Source organism: Equus przewalskii, unplaced genomic scaffold (genome assembly GCF_037783145.1).
Source record: "Equus przewalskii isolate Varuska unplaced genomic scaffold, EquPr2 contig_R1995, whole genome shotgun sequence".
Lineage (NCBI taxonomy): Eukaryota > Metazoa > Chordata > Mammalia > Perissodactyla > Equidae > Equus > Equus przewalskii.
The window spans coordinates 16093-35842 of record NW_027228595.1 but is presented as its reverse complement, the minus strand read 5'-3'; the positions used below and the strand labels follow the sequence as shown (position 1 = coordinate 35842).

Below are 19750 nucleotides of genomic sequence, written 5' to 3'. Positions count from 1 at the left end.
GGAAGGAATCAAACTGCCCATTTCCTGGTGTCCCTGCCTTGCTATCCTGTCCAGTCGAAATCATTCAAACAAGAGCTTTTCCCTACTGACAGGAAGAGACAGGCGGCCCACACGATAGCGAATGACTACGGATTAGATTTTCCCATTCCAACTGCCTATTTTGTATATGTGGCATAAATGAGAATTTCAGACGCCGGCACGCGGTGGAGCTCTTTTGCAAGAGGAAGCTCAGTGGAGATTACAGAGAGGAAGAAAACAGACTGGGGTTTTTGTTTTCTTTTTCTCTTCGCCCTGAGCTGGCAAGTCACAGGTTTGGACGGGGAGCCCTCTGTTCCTTTGGCCAGTAAATCGGTAAGCCCATATTCAAGAAACACCGTTCAGTGTTGATTTCTAGTTCCCAAGCTATGTTCAAAAAAAATTTGTCACGAAGAAATTTGCCCTATTTTAAGGGAAACGATTTAGAGTGACTGCCTTTGGCTTAAGGGAAGCCAGCTTACAGAACTGAGAACTTCCCATCGCTCAGTTTACACATCTCTGGCAAAGAGAGTTTCCTTAGCATAAAGCCAATGAAAAGTGCTAACTGGAAGAATTTGGGCTTTCCCATGTGGGTATCGGTTTTCTGTGCCTTGTTGCTTTGGTACATGCTGCCGGATTTAAGGGAGAGAAAAAGCGATTGGATGAACATGAACCGATGCTCCTCACTGCCCAGGACAGGGAACTAGGTCGCAGGGCTGCTTCCTGGTGGCAGCTGAGGGAGGAGGAATATTCAGGTAATTGACAGATCACATGAAGTGTATTTCTGGCTTAAAGGACAGTGTGCTTTTCCAGAGTCGTGCTCCTAACTCATTGAGTGTCTCCGCAAGGACTGAAAATGAAGGCAGGGGGTTTGGAAAGAGTGGAGAAGTGGAAGGAAGGGAGCAAGGTGGGGAAAGAAGGAGAGGAGGAGGAGGAGACAATCTCAGAAGCGGGGAGAGCACACTTAGACAGGAAGGTGAGAGAAGTAAAGGGGTGAGGCCAAGAGAAGGGGCAGGGAGGCCAGTGAGCGGAAGGGAGGAAGGAAGCAAGAGAAGAGGTGGGCATGGAGGTAAGAAGCAGGGGGCTTCTCCACTCCCAGGGTGACTAGGGGCAAGTGACTGGATTTCTCTGTAACGGAGGATGGTAATTCTCCTCCAGCACGTTGGCAGCTATGTGCAAACAAGTGAAGCACAGTGTGAGAGTGCTCTCGGAGTACAAGGGCCTTTCACGATCCAGAACTGAAAGGTAATGGTTTTTTATTGGTCTCTGGTGTCTGTCCCTCAGGAGCAGCAATGGACCAACGTGAACACCATCACTCAGGTGAGACAGTGACTTCCCGTGTGCCTATTTCACCATATTGTGTGCCTATTTTACATAGAAGTCATGCTGTCCTCACTAAGCAAAGCATGGGCCATCAGCTGCTCCTTCACTCAGGAGAGGAATTTTGCACTGCTCTTTCCAGTATTTTCCTGCTCCAGCCATTTTGTTGGTGGTCACGACCACAGCCCTGCCCAGCCGAGGTCAGAGGCGCCAGCTCTGGCCTCAGAGCAGAGTCAGGTTACTTAACCCGCCCGGAGATGGAGCCACAGTCTTGGCCTCACATCTCTGATCTTCAGAAAATTTGTCTTTTAGAGGGCCAGAGAGCAGCGATTCAGGCAAGCCTTAGGTGATGAGATATGTTTCTAAATTCGTCTTGTCACCCACGTACGCTTGCCTGGGATCCAACATGGCAATACCCTGCAGTCCTAGAAAATCGAGAAGGTTTAAAACCCATAATTTATTTATTTTATTTGCTGATGAAGCTTTGAGTTCATAAGTACAATATATCGTTGAAGGTCTTTTCCCATAATGTGAGAATAAGTCCTTATCATTAAAAACATTCCATTGGCGTGATCAATAGAGTAATAACACAGCAAATTTGCTCTTAACAGGACCACATGGGAAGAACCAACTTGCCAGAGGATCAGAGCTGAGGATCATTCTGGTGGGCAAAACGGGCACTGGCAAAAGTGCCACTGGGAACAGCATCCTTGGGAAGCAAGCGTTTGAGTCGCGGCTGGGTGCCCGGACCCTGACCAAGACTTGCAGTCAAAGTCGGGGAGGCTGGGGAGAGAGGGAGATGGTCGTTATTGACACGCCAGATATGTTTTCTGGGAAGGACCACGCTGACTCCCTGTACAAGGAGGTCCAGAGATGCTATTCGCTCTCTGCCCCTGGACCCCATGTGCTGCTCCTGGTGACGCAGCTGGGCCGATTCACCACCCAGGACCAGCAGGCTGCGCAGAGAGTGAGGGAGATCTTTGGAGACGATGCCATGAGACACACAATTGTCCTCTTCACCCACAAGGAAGACCTGGAGGGAGGGTCCTTGGTAGACTACATCCACGACTCAGAGAACAAAGCCCTAAGCAAGCTGGTGGCAGCGTGTGGGGGGCGAGTGTGTGCCTTCAATAACCGTGCTAAAGGCAGTGACCGGGACGACCAACTGAAGGAGCTCATGGACTTGATTGAGGACCTGGTGAGGGAGCACAGGGGTGACCACTATGCCAATGGGCTGTACGGCTTAGTGACAGGGTCAGAAGGTGGACCTGTGCAGTCAGAGGAAGCACTGAAGGATTTCAAAGAGAGTCTTATCAAGTACATGGAAATTCAGAGACGTTACACAACCATGGCCAACGCCAGTTGCCTAAAACAAGCCCTAATCAAAGCACTAGTCTGTCTTTTGTTTTGTATTCAGTTGTTTGTCAAATTGCTAATTCTGTTATTTTGTGTATTGTACAGAATGTGCAACTTCTTTTACTGCTCACTCTTTTGTATATACAATTTCTTCTGTAGCTTCCTGTTAATTATACTCCAAAAATTAATGATAATTTCCAGAAAGACCACTGGACTGGAACGCAAGACTCCTAGACTATAGGGACAGACCAGTAATTATCTGCTCACTGTCATATAGTGCGTGAATCACAGGGTCTCCGTGTAATGTACAGCCTGACATCAGTGAATGTTCGAGATTCTGTGAAGCGTTTCAATCTTAACATCACCCTATTTATTAATGAACCAAATTATTGTAAAAGTTACTGTTTGTTTCAAAATATAATACCAAAACCATTTGGAAGTTGCCTACATAAAATTCGTCTCATTTTCAAATCTCTAAAGCCAATTTTATGTTCATGGAAACTCCCTTTCTTCGTCCTAATACTATTTCTACTGGACTTAAGAAAAATAACAATAAAATTTCTACTCAATATAATAAAATAACAAGTAAACCATAAAGTTCCTGAAATCACTTGTGTTTATTTCTGTTCTATGGTTTTATCCTCAGAAGATGGTAAGTGGACACACGGCTCATTTACTCCACAAGGGATCCAATTTATGCCCAACGACCACACACAGACACATGGACACGTCAATGGTCTGTTTCATGCACATCTAATTTGCTTAACACAGGAAGAGGCTCAGCCAGGTTTGATCCCTGGCCCCACTCACATCGGCCAGTGAAACACACACAGAAGCTTAGACTTCAGACAAGATGGTGGACTGGGTACTCTGATGCATTGTCCTGTTAAATGCAAATAGAAGCTGAATTTATTAAAATTAACAGCCTGCTGCACTCACAGCCGAACAGAAAGCAGTAGGCCAGCTGCTTTGGGGAGCCAGCATCTGAGCCTGTCACCAGGAAAGGTGAGCCCAAACTGGGAGGTATCTGGCTGGGGAGTGGGAGGTGTGACCACCCAGCAGGAAAGTGGTTCTGCGAGCGTTTACTGCCTGAGCTCCTGCATCCCACCAGGCACCATGCGGGTGAGTAAGAGCCTGAGCACCCAGGATGATGCTTCCAGGTTTAAAGATGTCCCGAGTTTCAAGAGAGGAAGTTTATGAGTATCTTCTCCAGCCTGGAGGATGCACATTCTTGTTTAGGAACAAACCTGTCTCCCCTCTTTACTCCCTTAACACAGTGAGTGAAGTGTGTGCTGGAACCACTTCCAGGAACAGGTTACATTTTGAAAGCATGCAACATTGCCCAGACTGCATACTCAGCAAAGGCGAAAGATGCTTCTCTGGACCATGAGCAATCCAACCTCAGAGCGAGTGACAATGTGGCAGATCCGGGTACATCTGAATGGACGCCCCAGATTCTCCCTCCCCATACTGCCCACAGCAGGGGCCCTCGGGAGACATCTGAGGTTAAGCTTGCTCTCCAACCCCTTCCCATGCAGGACCCCTAATCCAAGCTTCTCCCACCCCAGCGGCAGGGACACCTCAATTTCTCCATCTGCACAATGAAGACGTTTGAATAAATAACAGTTTCCAGTCTCTGATTTGTGGACTGATTACATCACAAACACCTGATTCATGAATCAGACTCTCTGAGGATGGTCCCCAAAATGTACATTTTTAAAGAACACTCAAGCAGTTCTGAAAAACAGTAAGTTTGGGAGGTGCTGAACTAGATGAACTTTGAAGTCTCAGAGGATTACGAATACAGGACTCACATGGTTTACGCCCCTCAACAAGTACGAGCCATTTGTCACCCAAACTTCAACTTAAAAACTGTTTAAAATCACTTCAACCCCCATCCAAACTATATGGAAAAGCCCACAGACCTACCCCAGGGTACTGTGAATTCCGTGTGACACATGTTCTCATCTCTACCTTTGACAAGGACTTCTTGCTTTGGCTAAATTCTTGTTCTTTGCTCTAATCTTGTGGCTGTTTCTTCATTTCTGCTCTGCTGTCAATTATGGCAGCTTGGTGATTTCTACACACAAACTAATCAATCACAGTAGGCCCGTGGGTTGCACTTTCCTCAAGGCTTGGGGAGGTAGCAGGGCACTTACTGCAGGAACACGAGCACTTTGGACTGAGGACCAGGCAAACCTGTCCTCTTGGTCCTTTGGCCAGAGACAAGGTATTCAGCAAACCTCTGCTTTGCTTTCCCTTGTGTGGTGCCAGTGGGAGAGAACACGGTCGACTGCAGTAACCAGGTGGACGACAGGGACAGGGAGAATTAGAAACGGATGTGAGCTCAGGCAGGACTCAGACAGAACGTGGGAGAGGATGAATGGTCACAGGAGGGAAAGCACAAGGTGGGCTGGAAAGGCCCTGAAGTCTGCTCCTGGTGGAGCAGCTGATCGAGTCGGGGAGTGGCTGGAGATGAGGCTGGAGACGCAGACGGAGGAGAGACTGTGCACTTGCGTCCGGGTACCTGTGGGATCCGGCAAACGTCCTCCCTGAACGTTTATTGTATTAAATGATGGTTGAGCTGGACATCATTAGTTTACTTCGAGAAGCCTCAGATTTGGGGCAGAACATCAGGAGATGGAGGGGAGCGCCCCAGTCTCTCCAGCACACAGATCAGAGTTAGACACATTGCGAGCCAAATTATCCAGCTTGCTGAGAGCAGAGTCAGAGGCTGTCCAGAGCAGACTTGCGAGGTATGTCTGTTTTCCTATTTCCACAAACAAAACTCCAATTTTCTTCTGGTTGTTTCCCAGGCCAACCACCCTAGGGTGTTCCCTAAGTCACTGGGCAAATTTTGGGGTTCTCAGTGTTTTCCAGTCTCCTCTGGCTGCTGAACCTCCTGGGGAAACTTCATATCTAAGGCTCATGTACTGACACAGAATTACCTGGGAAATTAACATCCACAGCCGCCTCACTGACGCAGAGTGAGTGTCATGCTCTGCGCTCTGCTGCTGCACTTGGAGTCCCTGAAATGACAAAGCCAAGTTCTCAGCCTCACTTCAACCCCAGCCCAGGCTCTTCCCAGGTTCCTCCCTAAACTCGGATGTTCAGGGGCAGGAGGGAACCATGGTTTCCTCACTGTGGGGTCACCAGCTCTTTCCACTTTGCCTGACACATTGTGGGGAGTTATACCTATCTGATGAATAAATGAATTAGAAACGAAAGATCAAACTGTGTTTGGGACTCTTGCAGGTAGCATGCGAGGACGGAGGATGGTAAAAGACGAAGAAAATGCCTATGGTAAGAACACATCTCCCAAGGCGTTCCTGCCCCCAGGGGTGAGCTCTGGGTGATGAAGGGCGAGCCAACTCCAGACTGACCAGAGACAAGCCCCACCTGCACGTTAGCTGGACCTCTGCCCCTGCCCTGCTGGGAGACATTAAGTTCTGTGACTAGCCTGCGCCTCCAATCCCAAAGTGGGAAATGAGGACCATGGATCTACTCGGATCTCCGCAGAGGAGGATGGAGAAGGGATCCAATCATGGACTAGAGGGAACACGATTTGCCAGGCAGAAGGTGTTAGAGAACAGGATGGAAGGTTAAACCGCTGTCTTCTTAGGCAGCAGGTTTGAGAGAGAGGAGAGGGAGGAGGAGGGAAAGGAGGAGGGAGGGAAGAAGAGAGCTTGTCTCAGCTCACCCCCCACATCCCTGTGAGAAACAGTCTGTTTCCATTTATTTTTTTTTAAAGATTTTATTGTTTCCTTTTTCTCCCCAAAGCCCCCCGGTACATAGTTGTATATTCTTCGTTGTGGATTCTTCTAGTTGTGGTATGTGGGACGCTGCCTCAGCGTGGTTTTGATGAGCAGTGCCATGTCCGCGCCCAGGATTCGAACCAATGAAACAGTGGGCCGCCTGCAGCGGAGCGCGCGAACTTAACCACTCTGCCACGGGGCCAGCCCCAATCTGTTTCCATTTTTGCAGAAGACGTTTAACTCTTAGAGTAAGCACCTTCACAGGGAACACAGCTGGCAGATGGCGGGGCTGTAGCTCAAACCCAGGTGTCTGGGACTCTGGGCAGCCCTTCCACACGAGGCCTGCTGCCTTTCCTCCTGGGATGGCACCTGGGAGAGTATCGCAGAGGCCACTGAAGTCGTGAAATAAGCAACAGCTCTGCACGCTGTGGGTGACCAGAGGTCACATCAGATGCAGCCCATGTGGCCTGGAATTGTAAAGGCGCGTCCTCTAGAGAAAAGCCCACGGGGTGTTGGAGCATCCCCAGGCGCATGTGGTGACGACAAAGAGGAAAGACATGAGACGGGTAAAGATCCCCGGGAGTCCAAAAGTCTCTAACCAGATCACCTCAGTGAAGGCTGGCCTTGAAAAGCAAAGGGTGAGGCACTATTGCTCCCCTTTGTGCGAAAGGCGTCCAGCAGGTCCAGGTCAGCAGGCTCAGTCGCTTCCAGGCGTGCGGCTCACGAATCATTGTCCGCGCAGGTTCCGAGGACAACCCGCAGGAGCCCAGGCTCAGGCTCATCCTGGCCGGGAGGACGGGGCCGGCAAGAGCGCCACGGGCAACAGCATCCTGGGCCAGCGGCGCTTCCTCTCGAGGCTCAGCGCCGCGCAGGTGACCACCACCTGCGCCGTGGGCAGCTGCCGCTGGGCCGGCTGGCACCTGGACGTCATCGACACCCCGGACCTGTTCGGCGCCGAAGACCCCAGGACAGAGCCGGGCTGCGGCGAGAGGGGCCGCTGCTACCTGCTCTCGGCGCCCGGGCCGCACGCCCTGCTCCTCGTCAGCCAGCTGGGCCGCTTCACCGCCCAGGACCAGCAGGCCGCGCGCCGGCTCAAGGCCATGTTCGGCGAGGGCGCGGTGGCGCGCACGGTCCTGCTCTTCACGCACAAGGAGGACCTGGCCGGGACCTCGCTGCAGGACTACGTGCGCTGCACCGACAACCGCGCGCTGCGGGAACTGGTGGCCGAGTGCGGCGGCCGCGTCTGCGCCTTCGACAACCGCGCCAGTGGCGCGGAGCGGGAGGCCCAGGTGGCCGAGCTCATGGCGCTGCTGGTGCGCGCGCACGGGGGCGCGCCCTACACCAACGACGTGTACAGCCTGGCGCGCGCCCTGGGCCGCGCGCGCCCCGAGGAGCGGCTGCGCAGGGTGGCGGAGAGTGTGGCGGCCCGAGTGCAGAGGCGACGGGGACGCGGGCTGCTGGCGGCGCTGTGGGGGCGCGGGAAGGCGCCGTGGAGCCGCGTGAGGCTGGTCGTGGCCGCGCTGCTGGGGGCCCTGGGCCTGCTCTTCCTGCTGCTCGCCAGGCGCCGGGCGGACGCCTTGCGGGAGGTCGACCCGGGCTGACAGACCTTATAGAGGCCTTGACCCATCCACTGATGAGCACATTCGTGCCTGGTGTTCTGTGCCTTCAGTGCTCACAGGCCCTCCTTCCTTCCCCCACCTCGCCCTCATCTAACAGCTTCAGAGTCCTGCCAGGTCCCACGTCCCTCCCCAGACCGTCGCATGGGACCTGGCTCTCTCTGAGCTCTCCTCTCACTGAAGACAAACAGCTCTTGTTGCTTTAGCTTACTTCGCCCTGACCCCAGGCTGCCCTTCCCTTCATGGAATTGGCTTTGCTCTGAAAGCAGATGAGGAACGCTTGTCCTCTCATCCCCTGGAGTCCCCACAGGACCAGGGCGAGAGCCAACACAGAGCCTCAGGACAAATCGCTTATTCGAATTGACTCTGAACTGAATAAATAAGTGTACCGACATCACGTTGTGTCAGAGGAAAGCAGTATTTGTAGATGTTTGCTCATCTGCCTCATATGCCCATTGAACAAGGACACTACTCTGCCGTCCCTAACCCTATCTGCAAAATCCATGCACCCCAGTGCAGACGCACACCGCACACACCTTCGGGTGTGTGATCCTAAGAAGTCAGCAGCTTGGAGTAGAACCGCCCGTCTGTACCGGTGGCAGAATGATTCCCGGTGCGTCCTCCTTCAGACTCCTCAGCAGCTTGATGGCAGACGATTCCACAAGTCCGAGGAAACTACGTGTGACTAGAGACTCGATTGCCCAGGAGCCACTGAGACCCTGCAGAGAGTCTGCTTCTGAAGCGGAGTTTTCTCACTAGCCTACACTCTCACAGGGTAAGGATATGCTTTTCAACTCAGGGATAAATAAAAGAATGTAAGAGGTCAGAAATTTTTCTTTTATTTCAATGCCAAAATAAGGGCAAACAGGTCTTTGTCGGCTGAGAACTGGTGCTAAGGTGGTGAGTATGGAGTCATCTCCTTCTGTCCCATGCGTATCTGGGGAAGTCAGCTCTCTGGTCTAGGTGATGTGAGCCGGGTTAGCCTATGTGCTCAGTCCTAACTGTGCCTCCCCATCTCTCCACTCATACTCGCTTTGTCCCCAACACCACCACCGTCGCACCCAGTCAAGCACATCTGGGGTACTGCTGTGTAATTCCAGATCTCTTCCCTGTAGCATCCTCCACCCATTGCCTTCACAGCCAGAGAATCTCAGGTTACTGATGACCTCAGATCACTAAAGAAACACATACAAACGGAAGGTAATCTGTAACAGCTGAGCACATCTTCGAGCGAGAGGCCCACAAGCCATTCATGGAAGCCTTTGCAAACACCAACAGGAGGAACGCCAGAGCCAAATGCTGAGACTTGAAATTTCCTCACCTGCACAGGTCATTCTGGATTAAGGGTTTGTGCACAGATCCCAGGAGAGGCTGTGATAGGGAACCGTGATTTTGGTCTTGTTCACTTTTCAGTGTACTCTTGTGATGGACAAACAGAGAAAACCTCTGCCATTTTCACTCTGTTGAGAAGGGGATGGTGACTGGTGAAAATAAAGATGAAAAAGGATGGCAAAGTGTCCCATGTGAGCAACGGAGGGTTTTAATTCCATTTTTGCTCTTCAGCTGGGGAGGAACGGAGCCCAGGGAATTTCCAGAGACGGTGACTGAACTTCTGGGAGTGTGGGAAGGACCACTCCAGGGACCCCACAGGGAAGGCACACCCCACTAAGGCTGCGATCCAGGACACACCGGGGAAGAGAGTATGGTTGCAGGCAGTGTGTTAGGACGGCTGTCTATGTATATGTGGGATATATGGAAAAGGATCAAGGATGCCATAAAAAGTATCTGAAACAAATTAATGGATAAAAATAACATGTAGTGTTGGAATAACTGGCTATCCACATGCAAAATGATGAATTTGGATCCCTGTCTCACACTATACACAAATATTAGTACAGTCACTGGTCGCTTAACAATGGGGATATATTCTAAGAAATGGGTCATTAGGTGATTTCCTCATTGTGTGAACATCATAGAGGGCATTTACACAAACCTAGATGGTATAGCCTACTACATACCTAGGCTCGATGGTGCTAATCTTATAGGACCACTGTCATATATGTGGTCCCTTGTTGACTGAAACGTCATTATGCAGCATGACTATACAGACAATGGATCAAAGAGCTAACTATAAGAGTTAAAACTATAAGACTCTTAAAAGAAAACGTAGATGTAAATCTTCATGACCATGGATTAAACAATAGTTTCTAATATATGACACCGAAATCACAACCAACCAAAGAAAAATAGATAAACTGGATTTCACTGGAATTGAAAACTTCTGCCCATCAAAGAACACCATCAATAAAAGTAAAAAGACAACCCACAGAAAGGGAGAAAATATTTACAAATCATATATCTGATAAAGATGTAGTATCCAAAATATATAAAGAACTCTTATAACTCCACAATAAAAATAGAAATAACCCAATTTTAAAGTGGACAAAAGATTTGAATAGATGTATCTCCAAAGAAGATATACAAATGGCCAATAAACACATGAAAAGATGCTCAACACCTTTAGTCATTAGGGAAAGGCAAATCAAAACCACAAAAGATACCACTTCATAGTCACTGGGATGGTTATCATTTAAAAAAAAGAGAGAGAAGGAAGGGAGGGAGGGAGGGAGGGAGGAAGGAAGGAAGGAAGGAAGCAAGGAAAGAAAAAATAACAAATACCAGTGGGGATGTGGAGAGATTGAACCTGTATACATTGCTGGTGAGGATGTGAAATGCTGCAGCCACTGTGGAAAACAGAGTGGCTCTTTCTCGAAAAGTTAACTGTGGAGTTACCATGTGAATCAGTAATTCCACTCTTAGGTTCAGATCCAAGAGAACTGAAAACATATGTTCTTACAAAACTTCCACGTGAATGGTAAAATAGTATTTTTCATAATAGCCAAAAAAGTGGAAGCAACCCAAATTTACATCAACTGATGAATGGGTAAACAAAATAAGGTATATCATCCAATGGAATATTATTTAGCCATAAAAAGGAATGGAGTACGGATACATGGTACAGCATGAATGAACCTTGAAAGCATTATACTAAGTGAAAGAAGTCAGACACCAAAGACCACAGAAGGTATGATTCCATCTATATGAAATGTGCAGAAACTGGAGTGAGCTCATGAGAGTGTCCTTAAAAGGGTTTTAGCTTGTTTGTAAACATTTATATTCAGCTTCACTTTTTAAGCTTTCCTCCCCTCTTCTGGGTTGAATTTTGTCCCCCTAGAAAAGAAATCTTGAGGTCCTAACCCCCAACCTCTGACTGTGACGAATGTGACATTACTTGGAAATAAGGTCTTTGTAGATTTCATTGTTAAGATAGTGCCATTAGGGTGAGCCTTGATCCATTATAACTGGTATGTATATCAGAAGAGGGGAATTGGGACACACACACACACACACACACCCCAGAGGGAAGACAGTCATGTGAAGATAGAGGCAGAGATTGCAGTTCTACTGCCACAAGCCAAGGAACACGTGGGGTCACCAGAGGCTGAAGAGGCAAGAAAGGACCCTCTCCTACAGCCCCCAGGGGGAGCATGGCCCTGCCAACACCTTAATTTTGGACTTCTGGCCTCCAGAACTGTGAGAGAACAAATTTCTCTCGTTATAAGCCACTCAGTTTGTTGTACTCGGTTACGGCAGCCCTAGGAAACTGCCCCTCCTCCACGTTGTGATTCCCTCTAGTTAACCCTGTGATTCCCTATAGTTAACGCTATAATTACATGTTGTTGGGAGATGAAATGGCAGGTCATGCATAGGTGTGGGTGGGTGGGGACAACAAACCTCAACAAGTTTACAAGAATTGAAATCATACAGAATATGCTCTCTACCCACGGTGGAGTCAAGCTAGAAATCGATAGCAGAAAGACACCAGAAATGTCTTCACTGCCCCATAGCAGCATCGTGACTCTAAACAATCATCAGAATCTGAGAGAGGCCTTGTTGTTTTCCGTCCGCTGTCCAGTTCTACGTCTGGAAAGGGACTTTTCTGGTCTTGGGAAACACTCATGACACGGTCACAGAAGATGGAAAAGTAAGGGGTAAATGGCCATTTCTCCTTTCTTTCTCCCCGTGGCTGAAGCCAGTCTCCTTTGTTGTTGAAGAAAGGAGGGGATCATATTCTCCCTACCACACGTCTGTCTCCTGGCTCCACCACTCACCCACTCCTTTTCTACTATGAGTGCGGATGACTTTACTCAAGAAGCAGCAAATTCAGTCTCTACTCGCCCTTGGCCAGCTTCTGCCCACCAGTTACAGCATAGCTAACCCCGTGGGCATGATCAGCTGCAACTAGTATAACGTGGCCACTTGGTGAAAGTTATGAAAGTGACTACCTGGTCAGTGGTAGATATCTTCCAGGCTGTGCTGAGAATCGCCTCACAGAACACTGGGAACACCACGGGTCAGATCCCTGAGGCACTGCGAGCAGCGTGCTCCTCGGTCCGCTGGTAGTGATTTCAGGGACTCCAGCTTTACTTGCAGACAGGGGAGGGACTGCTATCTTTTTCTGACAAAAGGAGAAACTGAGGCCGGGAAGCTTAGATGACGTACACTAAGCCGCCCACTGTGCTGGATCTGGAACCATAATCCACGTCATGTAGTTCATCCTCCTTCTGTCCCTCCGTGCCCCTCTTGAGCCCCCACCCCACCTGCCCAATGATGACATTGTGGTAAATATGGAAATGAAACCACAAGTCAGAGTTTGGAGGCAAGAAATCTGAATAAGGAAACATAATTTCTCTTCCCTTGTCTGTGTTCAATCTTAAGAAAAAAAGGAAATACACCTTATTGAGAAAGGAGTGTTGAAATCTCCAACTGTAACTGTGGATTTGTCTATTTCTGCATCATTTCTCTCAGTTTTGCCTCTTGAATTTTGAAATTCTCTTGTTTTTCTAAAGGTCTGTTACTTAGGAGGTGATGCACATTGAGCATTATTTTGTCCTGCGCATGAATTAACCTATCTGTCATTATCAAAGGTCCTTCCCTATCCCTGGTGTGGAGATGGTGTGGTTCTGACCCTGCTTCGTCTGAGATTCGTATAGCCACTGCCGGTTTCATGTACTTGATCTCTGCACGGTATCTTTTTATTCTCCTACTTTAATCTCTCTGGGTCTTTGTATTTACAGTGGGAATTTCTTTAGAAAGCATGCATTTGGGTGTTGCTTTTTTATCCAGTCTGACAATCTGTCTTATAATTTGAAAGTTTAGACAATTTACATCTAGTATGGTTATCAGCATTGTGTTAAAATTCACTATCTTGCTATTTGTTTCTATTTGTTTCATCTGTTTGTTTTTTCTGGTGATTTTTTAAGATTCCATTTTATTTCCATTACCGCTTTATTAGCTGCACCTCCTTTTATTTTCTTAGTGGTTTCTCCACAATTTACAATGTGCACTTTTAACTTATTGTATTCTACCTCCAGTGAATGTCATATCACTTCACATACTCTGTAAGATCTTCATAACATTACACTTCTACTTCCTCCATCCTATCTTCTGTGTTATTGGTGTTATAAATTTGACATTCACACAAAATAGAAACAACAATATATTCTTATTTTGCTTTCAAGAGTCAGTTATCTTTTGAAGAAATTTTTAAATAATAAAAAGAATCTTTTATATTTACCCATCTATTTACTATTTTTGGCCTGTCATTTTGTTGTCGAGATCCCACTTGTCATCCACTTTTATTTCCATCCACCTGAGCCATCTTACAGATCACTCCTGAGCAGCCTGTTGTTCAATGTCTGGAAACAGTAGTTTTAATATATTACATATACATAGTTTCCCGGTTGTTTATGGGAGGAGGGTAAGTAACAATCTTCGTTACTCCATCACGGCCAGAAACAGAAGATCCTCCCTCATTTCTTGTCTTGCAAAGTGTTTATCAAAGACACTAGACATTTGTACTATTGACTTTCCCACATTCTGAACTTTGCTGCTCGCATCCTCATGATATCATTTAATGTATTCCTCTATCTCATACTTTTCTTAAAATGGAAGTTAGTGGTGGTTGATTTGATCAGACAGATAGGAATCAAGCTTATTTTTTTTCACAATTTTACTCTTAGTTGGTGTTTTATGTTGCCGTCAGGGGGCCCTTTTTATGTTAGCACTCATTGATGATCATTGCATAGATGTATTACTTAATAGGTATTTCAAAATGGTGATAGTCTATTCTAATATTTGTTTTTCCTTTAGTGGCTAGAATATTTCTATTAGGATATTCTTACCCTCTTCACTTATTTAGTAACGTGAAGTAGTTCATGCAGGAAAGGCAGGATAAATGCTTGATAAACCCCAGGATAAATTACAAATGAATAAAAGGTTTAAATGTTAGAAAAAAGGAAACCTCAAAAGTTCTAGAAGGAAACAGAAAAGTATTCCACTATACACTACACATGTGGAAGGTCTTTCTAACTATGACTCAAAAGCCAGAACACACAAATAAATGTGGTTGATTAATTTGCCTACATAATAGTGATATACATCTATATAACAAAACAAAGTAAAATATGAATGACAAACTAGACAATAATATTTGTAACTCACATGATAGACAAATGCCTAATCTCTCTAATATGGAGAGTTCCCAGGAAATTGAAATGAAAAGACCAGCAACCCATTGTAAAAAATGGACAAAGGATATGAAGAGAATTAACAGAAAAAAACTGATATCGAACATAGGAAAACACGCTTAATCTCACTCATATGGACAGAAATGCATATCAAACTGCACTTAGACATGATTACTCCCCATTAGGTGTTCAAGACCCAAAAGTATGAAACAGACAGCTGCCTTCATACTTCATTAGCCAAAACACAGGATGGCACAACCCATGTGTAGCAGACAATGCAACATTGTTTGACACAGCAAAGGTTGGAAGAACCCCAAATGACCATCAACTGGGACAGGTGAAAAAGAAACTCGGGTATAGCTACACAAAAGACTACTGTGCAGCGGGACAGAACAAATAAGGAGGCTCTCTACGTGCCAATATGGAAAATGCCCACGGTGTGTTGTTAAGTGAAAAGAACAAGATATAGAGCCATAGAAATAGTATGCTACCTTTCATGCAGAAAAAGAATAAGTTTAGATTATGTACTCAGACTTGCTTATATTTGCAGAAAGAAACACTGTAAGTATATCCAAGAAAGAAAGTGGTTAATTTTAGAGGACTGTGGGAGACTCAAGTGGACAAGGTAAAGCCAAGATCTCTTAATATTTGCTTCTTCATAGTCTTTTATTGTAGAAACACATAACATCAGACATACCCTCTTAGCAGCTTTTAAGAGCGCGGTCCAGCATCGTTAACTGTAAGCACAATGCACAGCAGATCTCTCGAACTTCTTCACCTTGCGCGACTGAAACGCTCAGTCCATTGAACAGCAGCTCCCATGTCTCCCTTCCCCCAGCCCCTGGCACCCACCATCCTACTTATTGTTTCTGTGAATTTGACTACTTTAGATGCCTCATATAAGTAGAAAATGCAGTATTTGTCCTCTGTGACTGGCTTACTTCACTTAGCACAATGTCTTCAAGGTTCATCATATGTTGTAGCGTTGACAGGATTTCCCTCTTTTTTATTACTGAATAATATTCCACTGTGTGCATGTGTGTGTAAATATATATATATCACATTTTCTTTGTCCATTCCTCCATCAATAGACATTTAGGTTGCTTCCACCTCTTGGTTATTGTAAAAAACAACAGAATACACATTCTTCCCAGGCACACATGGAACATTCTCCATCATAGATCATATGGTAAGTCACAACACAAGTCTTAGCAAATTTAAAAAGATTGAAAACACAATGAGTGTCTTTTCTGACCACAATACTATGGAACTAAAAATCAGTAATAGGAGGAAAATGAGAAAATTCACACAAACATGAAAATTAAACAGTACACTCCCGATCAACCAGTGGGTCAAGGAAGAAGTCAAAAGAGAAATAAAAAATATTTTGAAATGAACAGAAATGGAAACACAATATACAAAAACTTATGGAATGCAGCAAAGGCGATTCTAAAAGGGAATGTTTTAGTGATAAATGCCTACATAAAAAAAGAGAAAGATCTCAGATAAACAACTTAACTTTACACCTCAACAAAGCAGAAAAAGAGGAACAAACTAAGCCTAAAGTTGGTAGAATGAAGGAAATGGCACAGAGCAGAGGTAAAATACAAACTAGAAGTATAATAGAAAAGATCAACAAAACTAAGAGTGGCTTTTTTTTGAAAAGATAAGCAAAATTGACAAACTTTTAGCTAGATGAATTAAAAAATAATACATATAAATAAAATTAGAAATGAAAGAGGAAACATTACAAATGAGACCAGAGAAATACAAAGGATCATAAGAGACTACTATGAACAATTATATGCCATCAAGTAGATAAACTAAAAAAAAAAAAGGAGAAATTCTTAGAAATATACAAGTAACAAAGACTGAATCATAATGAAATAGAAAATCTGAACAGACCAATAACAAGTAAGGAGACGGAAGCAGTAATCAAAAACCTCCCAACAAAGAAAAGCCAATACCATATAGGTTCACTGGTGAATTCTACCAAACATTTAAATAAAAATTAATACCAATTCTTCTCAAGGTCTTCCAAAAATTGAAGAGGAGGGAACACTTCCAAACTCATCTTATGAGGCCAGAATAACCCTGACATCAAAACCAGACAAGGACACTACAAGAAAAGAAAACTACAAAGCCATATCCCTGATGAATATAGATGCAAAAATCCTCAACAAAATATTAGTGAACAAAATTCAACTGTTCATTAAAAGGTTCATACACCACAATCAAGTGGGATTTATCCATGAGATGCAAGGATGGTTCAACATATGCAAATCAAACAATGTGATACACCACATTAACGGAACTAAAGATAAAAATCACATGATCAACTTAACAGATGCTGAAAAGCAATCAACAAAAGTACAACATCCTTTCATGATAAAGACTCCCAATAAAGTTAATATAAAAAGAACTTCCCTCAACATAATGAAGGCCATATCTGACAAGCCCACAGCTAACATCATACTCAATGGTGAAAAGTTGAAAGCTTTTCCTCTAATTGGAGTAACACAAATATGGCCACTCTCACTTCTGTTCAACATAGTACTGGAAGTCCCAGCCAGAGCAATTAGGCAGGAAAAAGAAATAAAAGGCATTCAAGTCAGAAAGCAAGAAGTAAAATTGTCTCTGTTTGCACATGATATGATCTAATATATCTAATATATTATATCTAATATATCTAACATACTTTGCTGGATGCCCACATGAGGAGGAGTGCAATGTAACTGCTACGTGTGCTGCCAGGTTATGTGATAGTAACAGGTACAAGATTTTGCATTATACTAGCTTTTTCTGCACAAGAATAATGTGCCATCGAATGCAGAGATATGACCACTTTCTTAGCAGAAATTTTCAGATGTAGTATTTCTAGTGAAATCGGTAACTTCTTGAGCAGTTGTAGAGTGAAGTGCCCAGTGAGAGCCAATATTGGAATGAGTTTTAGAACTCCAGCTGTAAGAAACAAACAAGTCACTGATCTCAAGCTGCATGAGAAGCCACCTCAGAGGAGGAAATCACAAGGGCAAAAGAATAAGCTGTTATCAAAAACATCCACTGAAAAACAAAGGAAGGATGAGACTAAAAGTGCCAAACAGGAAGCACACCACAAAACATCTTCTCTCAGCAACATGAGACCCAGCATGAGATAGAGGGGAAAAAATCAAGAACCTAAAAATGAAACGGAAAGCAACCCAGCCACTGAGATAACAAGCAGCAGGTAGCAAACAGCTGGAACAGCCAGAGGGAGAAAAGGCAAAAGAGATAACCCCTCTCCAGGAGCTGGAAGATTTAGAATTGAGTCTTTTAAATAGTCCTAGAAATGGGGCTGGCCCCGTGGCTGAGCGGTTGGGTTTGCGCGCTGCACTTCGGTGGCCCAGGGTTTCCCCGGTTCAGATCCTGAGATCCTGGGCGTGGACATGGCACTGCTCATCAAGCCATGTGGAGGTGGCATCCCACATGCCACAACTAGAAGGACCCACAATGAAAAATATACAACTATGTACCATTGGGCTTTGGGGAGAAAAAAGGAAAAATAAAATCTTTAAATAGTCCTAGGAAACAAGTTAGATACTAGAAATAAGTACAAATATATCTTTTTGTTAAACCTGATGGAGACCCTGACATTCTCTGGTCCGACCTTGATGTTCATCTGTAATTTATTCAAAATTCTGAATATTTGGGAAATTTTTAAATGTTTGTTAAATTGACTTTTCCTACCTTTCAAAATAATGTGGAAAGGATGGGAGAGTAAGGTTTTGCTTTGTTTTTAACCAAAGTTTGACAGACTAAAGAGAGATGCCATTATTATCCACTAAGGGACAGGATCTCGTGTACACAAATAAAAACATCTTTTTTTTTTTTTTTTTAAAGATTTTATTTTTTCCTTTTTCTCCCCAAAGCCCCCCGGTACATAGTTGTGTATTCTTCGTTGTGGGTTCTTCTAGTTGTAGCATGTGGGACGCTGCCTCAGCGTGGTCTGATGAGCAGTGCCATGTCCGCGCCCAGGATTCGAACTAACGAAACACTGGGCTGTCTGCAGCGGAGCGCGCGAACTTAACCACTCGGCCACGGGGCCAGCCCCACAAATAAAAACATCTTAAAAAAATTTTAAATGAGGGGAAAACAAAGAGAAGAGAGTGATCAGAAAGGGAGAAAAAGTCTGGTGCTGACTCCTGTACTCTGTAGAATCTCCGGAAAAGTTTATAAACCTGGAAAAAGAAAGAAAAAGGTGATTATGAGTAATATTGTGTGAATACCAGTTTTGGGTTTTTTTTTTTGCAGTGTTTTAATTGAGGTTATGATAATTTACAACATTGTGAAATTTCACTTCATCATTATTATTGGTAGTCGTCTTATATGTGTGTCCCTTCACCCTTTGTGCCCACTCCCCACCCCTCTTCCCCCTGGTAGCCACTAATCTGTTCTCTTTGTCCATGTGTTTGTTTATCTTCCACATATGAGTGGAATCATGCAGTATTTGTCTTTCTCTATCTGGCTTATTTTGCTTGACATAATACCCTCAAGGTCCATCGATGTTGTGAATGAGAGAATTTTGTCATTTTTAATGGCTGAGTTGTATTCCTTTGTATATATGCACCACATCTTCTTTATCCAATCATCAGTCATTGGGCACTTGGGTTGCTTCCACGTGTTGGCTATGGTGAACAATGCTGCAATGAACATAGGGCTGCATAAGTCTCTTTGAATTGCTGATTTCAAGTTCTTTGGATAAATACCCAGCAGAGGGATGGCTGGGTGATATGGTATTTCTATTGTTAATTTTTTGAGAACTCGCCATACTGTTTTCCATAGTGGCTACACCAGTTTGCATTCCCGCTAACAATGTATGAGGGTTCCTTTTGCTCCACAACCTCTCCAACACTTGTTATTTTTTGTCTTGGTTATTATAGCCACTCGAAAAAGTGTAAGGTGGTATCTTAGTGTAGTTTTGATTTGCATTTCCCTGATGATCAGTGATGATGAGCATCTCTTCATGTGTCTATTTGCCATCCTTATATTTCTTTGGAGAAACGTGTATTCATATCCCCTGCTCATTTTTTGGTCGGGTTATTTGATTTTTTGTTGTTGA

At 45.0% G+C, this 19750-nt stretch overlaps 2 protein-coding genes and 1 long non-coding RNA gene across 6 annotated transcripts; 2 read left to right on the top strand and 1 right to left on the bottom strand.

The window, feature by feature from the left end:
• Nucleotides 1-71: 71 nt before the first annotated feature.
• Nucleotides 72-3288, top strand: LOC103543067 (GTPase IMAP family member 2). Of its 3 annotated transcripts, none has more exons than XM_070606969.1 (3): nt 72-351; nt 1300-1335; nt 1947-3288. In XM_070606969.1, exons 2-3 carry the CDS (start codon nt 1308-1310, stop codon nt 2930-2932), a joined length of 1014 nt encoding a protein of 337 aa, XP_070463070.1. In that variant the 5' UTR covers nt 72-351; nt 1300-1307; the 3' UTR covers nt 2933-3288. The 3 variants fall into 3 exon arrangements, with proteins under 3 accessions (XP_070463070.1, XP_070463069.1, XP_070463068.1); XM_070606968.1 differs by lacking the exon at nt 72-351 and adding an exon at nt 366-770; XM_070606967.1 differs by lacking the exon at nt 72-351 and adding an exon at nt 793-1084.
• Nucleotides 3289-3607: 319 nt separating this feature from the next.
• LOC139081404 (GTPase IMAP family member 1-like) lies at nt 3608-9579 on the top strand. 2 transcript variants are annotated; one of them, XM_070606971.1, is made up of 2 exons: nt 3608-3696; nt 5947-9579. In XM_070606971.1, exon 2 carries the CDS (start codon nt 7004-7006, stop codon nt 8045-8047), a length of 1044 nt encoding a protein of 347 aa, XP_070463072.1. In that variant the 5' UTR covers nt 3608-3696; nt 5947-7003; the 3' UTR covers nt 8048-9579. The 2 variants fall into 2 exon arrangements, with proteins under 2 accessions (XP_070463072.1, XP_070463071.1); XM_070606970.1 differs by having other exon boundaries at nt 3618-3813.
• LOC139081406 (uncharacterized) lies at nt 8886-12692 on the bottom strand. Its single transcript, XR_011536500.1, has 3 exons — nt 12409-12692; nt 9384-9522; nt 8886-9237 (listed from the first exon to the last, which is right to left on the bottom strand). It is a non-coding gene; the product is annotated as an uncharacterized lncRNA (long non-coding RNA).
• Between the last annotated feature and the right edge of the window lie 7058 nt (nt 12693-19750).

Excerpts from the sequence above, each read along its gene's own strand:
- LOC103543067 (XM_070606968.1), top strand. The coding sequence starts at position 692 with ATGCTCCTCACTGCCCAGGACAGGGAACTAGGTCGCAGGGCTGCTTCC. Across the intron at positions 771-1,299 it reads GAGGGAGGAGGAATATTCAG|GAGCAGCAATGGACCAACGT; the intron begins GTAATTGACAGA and ends TCTGTCCCTCAG. Across the intron at positions 1,336-1,946 it reads ACGTGAACACCATCACTCAG|GACCACATGGGAAGAACCAA; the intron begins GTGAGACAGTGA and ends TGCTCTTAACAG.
- LOC139081404 (XM_070606971.1), top strand. The coding sequence starts at position 7,004 with ATGAGACGGGTAAAGATCCCCGGGAGTCCAAAAGTCTCTAACCAGATC.